The sequence below is a fragment of the Choloepus didactylus genome, chromosome 6, assembly GCF_015220235.1.
Source record: "Choloepus didactylus isolate mChoDid1 chromosome 6, mChoDid1.pri, whole genome shotgun sequence".
NCBI classification, from domain to species: Eukaryota; Metazoa; Chordata; class Mammalia; order Pilosa; family Megalonychidae; genus Choloepus; species Choloepus didactylus.
Genome location: NC_051312.1, coordinates 48,839,728 through 48,845,727, shown reverse-complemented (window position 1 = coordinate 48,845,727; position 6,000 = coordinate 48,839,728). Strand labels below are relative to the sequence as shown.

The 6,000-nt window shown below is 37.0% G+C and overlaps 1 protein-coding gene across 2 annotated transcripts in view; it reads left to right on the top strand.

The window, feature by feature from the left end:
- Positions 1 to 1,217: 1,217 nt before the first annotated feature.
- DNAJC24 (DnaJ heat shock protein family (Hsp40) member C24) overlaps positions 1,218 to 6,000 on the top strand; it is a 74,942-nt gene continuing 70,159 nt past the window's right edge. Inside the window, exons 1-2 of one of the 2 annotated variants that reach the window (XM_037839041.1) lie at positions 1,218 to 1,367; positions 2,153 to 2,285. In XM_037839041.1, coding sequence (XP_037694969.1) covers positions 2,175 to 2,285 — 111 coding nt within the window. In that variant the 5' untranslated portion in view covers positions 1,218 to 1,367; positions 2,153 to 2,174. Of the gene's footprint in view, positions 1,368 to 2,152; positions 2,286 to 6,000 lie in introns of those variants that run through there. The other variant, XM_037839042.1, reaches the window with a different exon arrangement.

Sequence of the window (6,000 nt, the reverse complement as noted above, 5' to 3'; positions counted from 1 at the left end):
CTGCAGGAGCCAGGACTAAAACCAGATGCTCTAATAATAAAATGCTCTTTGTGTCTGTTATTGAACATGATAAAATCTTATGGAGAAACTAATCTATACTTTCATTTTTAGAGTTTTTAACTTTCTTACTGTTGTATCATTTTTTCTTCAAAATTCGTATCACCATTAAATAAGTGACCATATGAAAAATAGTATATTGTAATGAAGTTTTTCTTGATTGCTTCTCAAACTGAGAATTGGTAGAAAAAAGATAAAAAAAGAAGACAGCAAACCTAAACAGTAACACCTACAAAATCACCTTAACAGCAGCACACACTTCTTGAAGTAAAATTTATGTAATACAGTAAGAAGCTTTCACGTCGGGGTACAATGCAAGAGAGGTCAATGTTAAGTAAGAAGCAAGGAGGAGAGGAACTAAAAAAGAACGAAAGAAAATAAAAATGGGAGAGGGCAGAGGGAAAAAAAAACTAACAAAATCCCCAATACTGCCCATTTGGAGGGTAGTTGTGAACTGCCACCGGCAACTGCCGGAAATGGGGGCAGTTTGTTCTGTTTTTTATATAAGTTTGGAAGACAACACAGCTGCCCTGGGAATATGGGGGAATATGGAGATTTACTAAGAGTCCTGGTTCCCTGGCTACCAAGTAGCTGATACTTGGTTTGTCTCATCATCTACACAGTAGAAATAATAACAGCCTCGCTGAGTTGAAGTGAAAGTGAAGCGAGGTGAAAGGACTTCTAAAAGTTTTTATTTTTAAAGTCAGTTACTAAAGTCTAAAAGAAATAAATTGAACATCTTTTGCAGAATAAATATTGAAACAACAATATAAAACCCATTCGTCATATGTTTTAGTCCTCCTAATTTTCGAATGCGAACATTGTAAGGGACGTGTAGGGGCGAAGGTGGGAACAGATCTCCTCCCACTTCCCATATCCTCACTCCCTCTGCGCCCCGCTTCCCGCATAGTACAAGCAACATCCACAAAAGCATTGGGAGTAAGGCTGGGTGGGGAAAGCAGAGGAAGCTTTGGGGAAGGTGGAGGAAGCGGGTGGGGGCGGGGAGCGGATATGTCCGCCGAAAGAGAGGAGAAAAGCGATGGTCGCGAGTCTGGGCAAGAGGGAATTAGAGCTAGGCGACGGATTCCTTTCTTTGCAGCTTGGACACTTACTGCCAGTCAACTCCGTCCTCCGAGGCAGAGACTGGTTACCATAGCAACGGCATCGCAGTAGGCGGAGCTCCGCTTCCGATCTGTACCTCAGCCACTACCGCTCGATCGGGAACGTAGCCACGTAAGGGCAGTGACTTCCGGTGGAAGGAGAAGCTGGTTCCGAGTTCTGTCCCAACGCAAGCGGGTGTGCGTAGTTAGGTAAGTCTGATATTGGGTAAAACAGGGAGAGGCGGGTAGAGCCGACTGAATACAGTGGATCCCCAAGTCCCAATCTTCGAGAGGTTCCGGCTGTCTCCTCTGGGCCTTCTGGTGGGATCTCTCTGTAACCTTTAGGGCTGGGAGTGTCCCCAAGTGGATAGTTCGAAGGTTCTTGCTTTGCGAGGGTTCTTTCTTTGCGAGTCTGAAATCCTCTTTAGTAACTGGGGGACACTGGCTCTCTACTTGCCCGTGCTGACTGGCTACTTTGTATATTATCCTTTGAAGGTAATCTTTGGGAGATAAGAAGTGAACTGGAAAAATTCACGGAGAATGCCCCCAGATTCATTTTGGCACTTTGGTGTTTTGTTTTGCCTCTTTTTTTTTTTTTTTTATTCGTTCACTTTGTAAACATTTATTAAGCGCCTCTAATATGTTAGTAAATGCTTACTATGTGCCGGTTTACCATAAGACTACCAAAAAATGCCTTCTTAGAAGAGTCATCCACTACTCACGTTCATTATCAATTCCATTTTTCTTTTATGCTGTTCCATATTCATTAATTTAGGGTATAAGCATATATCATGAAATGTCTAACAGAGTCTTCATACTTATAAACATGAAATTCTTGGGGCATTTTAAATGTAAAGATATGTTTTGTCAGCTTGCAGCATAATCATGATTTACTCAAATATGTATTAAAGAACTTAGAAAAGCAGTATTTATTTCTTACCCATAAGCGTATTATAATGAATTGTCATCAGTATTTTTATTCGGTTGATCTGCAGAGTCTCACTTCCTGCCCAATGGATGATGGCATTTAAGCAGATGTCAAGAAAGGATTGGTACAGCATTCTTGGGGCAGACTCATCTACAAGCATGTCAGATCTAAAACAAAAGTATCAAAAACTCCTATTAATGGTAAGACTTTTTTTTTTTTTTTAATTTTAAATCATAGGGAAAAATCAGTTTTTAAATGTGACCCAAAATTTAGGTTTCTGAAAAATGAATGTATCATATCAACTGCAGAAATCAAGGTATTAGTTTGGTTTAATTGAAAGTTTCAGTAATACTGAAAAAAAAAAACATATGCACAAAAAAATTTGATTTGAGATGGGAGAGCATTATGTTTAGAAGCAGGGGATCTGAGTCAGACAGAATGAGTTAGAATCCTGACCCTACTATTAACTTGCTATGAGAATTTGAACAAGTTATTTTCCCCTAATTGTGCCTGTTTTTTTTCCTGCAATTTTATTGAGATATAGTTACGTACCATAAAATTGTTCGAAGTGTGCAATCAGTTGTTCACAATATCATCATATCATTGTGCATTCATCACCAAAATCAATTTTTGAACATTTTCATTACTCAAAAAAAAAAAGAATGAAAATGAAAGTATAAAAGAACACCCAAAACATCCCATGCCCCATCCCCCCTTTTTATTCATTTACTTTTTTGTCCCCATTTTCTACTCATCTGTCCATACGCTGGATAAAGGGAGTGTGAGCCACAAGGTTTTCACAATCACACGGTCACACTATATAAGCTATATAGTTATACATCATCATCAAGAATCGAGGCTACTAGATTGCAGTTCAACAGTTTCAGGTATTTCCTTCTAGCTGTTCTAATACACTAAAAAATAAACAAGGATATCTATATTATGCATAAGAATAACCTCCAGAATGTCCTCTCGACTCCATTTGAAATCTCTCAGCCACCAAAGCTTTATTTTGTTTCATTTCTCTTCCCCTTTTTGGTCAAGAAGGCTTTCTCAATCCCACGATGCCAGGTCCAGCCAGACTCATCCCCAGGAGTCATGTCCCACATTGCCAGGGAAATTTACACCCTGGGTAGTCATGCCCTATGTAGGGGGGAGGTGTGCCTCAGTTTTTTCATGCGTAATTCCTTGAAGTGTTGTTGGGATTATTAAATAAAATAATCCATGTAAAATGCTTAGAAGAGTGGCACATAATAAGCAGTATTAGCATCCAATAGCCACCAGCCACGCACAGCTACTGAGCACCTGAAATGTGGCAAGTTCAAATTGTGTTGTGCTCTAAATATAAAATATACATTGGATTTCGAAGACTTGGTACAGAAAATAATCTCAATAATATTTTATATTGATTCCATGTTGACATGATACTATTTTGGATATATTGGCTATTTTGTATATTATAAACACAAGCTATACTTGCATGTATAATAAAATATATTATCAAAATTAATTTAATCCATTTCTTTTTACTTTACATTGTCTATGTGGGATTACACTCATAGCTCATATTATATTTCTATTGAACAGAGATGATTGAGACCATTTATACTTTTTTTCATATGACTCCATTCTTTTTTGAAATGAGTTGTGGTATTTAGAAATATATAGTACCTTTTTGAACTGTTGCAGTCATTTCCATCTATATATATTGTGATGCTACTTTCTTAAGGCGATGACATTACCTCCATAATGTTCTCTGATTAACACAGTTTACAAAAAAAAGGTAGAAAACCACTACATAATATTACTTGTTTCTCAAGTTTGTTTGAAATACATCTTTGAGATTTTGTCATAACTATTAGGGTATTAATGTTCATTGTAAGACTGTTAAGGTATTTTCACCATCAGGAATGTACACTAGGATTCCTGCCTTAGGTAATAAAGTGTGCTAAATGACCTTAAGTTTCTTCTGTTTCAGAGTTTTCAAGATATCTGTCAGTAAATCAGGTAGATTTTATTGAATATCCTAATATCAAATCATACTTACACTTAGTTACCTGAGTGATGGGACTGGGGAAGTAGCCTGGGTCTAGATCATTCAGGGCCTGTAGGCCATGTTGATAATTTGACTTATTTTACCTTAAGGCCAATGAAAAGCCATCCGTACTTAATGTAATGGCATCTGCCAAACACCAAAGTAGATGCAGCATTTAATACCAGCACACAATGTATGAGAATATTATAGTTGCTCCACATCCTCTCCAACATTTGTTGCTGCCAGTCTTTTTTATTTCAGCTGTTGGGGTTTCTCCATCTTGGCACTATTGATGTTTTAGGCTACATAATTCTTTGTTATGGGGCTATCCTGCTTATTGTAGGATGTATAGCAGCATCCCTGGCCTCTACTACATGCCATTAACAACCAAATCTGTCTCCTGTGGGGTAAAATTGTCCTTCAACCCACTCCACTGAGAACCACTGTACTATTCTACCATATATATGGTAATATCTCATTGTGATTTTACTTTATATTTCTTTGATGATTAATGATGAGTACTTTTAAATGTGATTATTGGCCATTTGTGTGCACTTTTTTTTGTGGGGTTGCATTGAATATATATCAATTTTGGCAGTGTGGACATCTTAACAATATTGAGTGTTTTGGTTCTATTGTAAATGGTTATTTTTTTAAATTTTCGATTTCCAATTGTTGATTGATAGTATTTAGAACTATGACTTAATTTTTATATATTGATCTTGTAGCCTATAGTCTTGTTAAATTTGCTTTTTAGTTCTTATGCTTCTTTTTGTTTATTTTGTAGAATTTTAATCAACGTAAGTATGCCAATTGCAATTAAAGACACCTTTAACTCTCCAATCTGAATGCCTTCTATTTCTTTTTCTTGCCTTGATGCACTAGGTACTCCATTGCAGTTGTTAAGCTGAAGTAGTGAAAGCCGACATCGTTGTCTTGTTCCTGATTTTAGTGGGAAAATCTTCAATGTTTTACCATTAAGTATAATGTTAGCCATATGTTTGTTTGTTTTTTTTAATTTTTTTCCCTATATGCCCCTCTATTATTAACTTCTAGTTGTATTGTCATACATTTGTTCTGTTTCATGAAAAAGTTTTCTAATATTTGTACAGTTAATCACGGACATTGCCTGACCATAGGATTCAGTTTTATACATTCCCATCTTTTGACCTCCAGCTTTCCTTCTGGTGACATATATGACTCTGAGCTTCCCCTTTCCACCTCATTCATGCACCATTCGGCGCTGTTAGTTATTCTCACATCTTGCTACCGACACCTCTGTTTATTTCCAAACATTTAAGTTCATCCTAGTTAACATTCTGCTCATATTAAGCAGCCGCTCCCCATTCTTTAGCCTTGTTCTATATCTTGGTACCTTATATTTCATGTCTATGATTTTACATAATATAATTAGTTCCTATCAGTGAGACCCTGCAGTATTTGTCCTTATGCGTCTGGCTTATTTCACTCAGTATATTGCCCTCAAGGTTTTGTCATCAACCCGTTTTTTTTTTTTTTAAGATGGTTTTGTTCACATGCCATATATTCCATCCTAAGTAAACATTCACACAGTCACTATTTATGTGTTCACCACCCTCACCACTGTCTGTATAAGGTCATCTGTATTTCTTCCACAAGGCAGGAGGGAGAGTCAAAGAAGGTAGAGAAGCAAAAGAAAAAGAAAAAAGAAAGAGGAAAATAAAAAATGACAGCTAGGAAGCAGCAAAAGGAAAATAACCTTAAATCAAAGTAGAATAAAGAGTCAGACACCACCACCAATGTTAAGTGTCTCACACCCTCCCCTATCCTCCCATCTTATCTGCGTTTACCTTGGTATATCTCCTTTTTTAATTCAAAGGAAGCATAGTACAATGATTCTG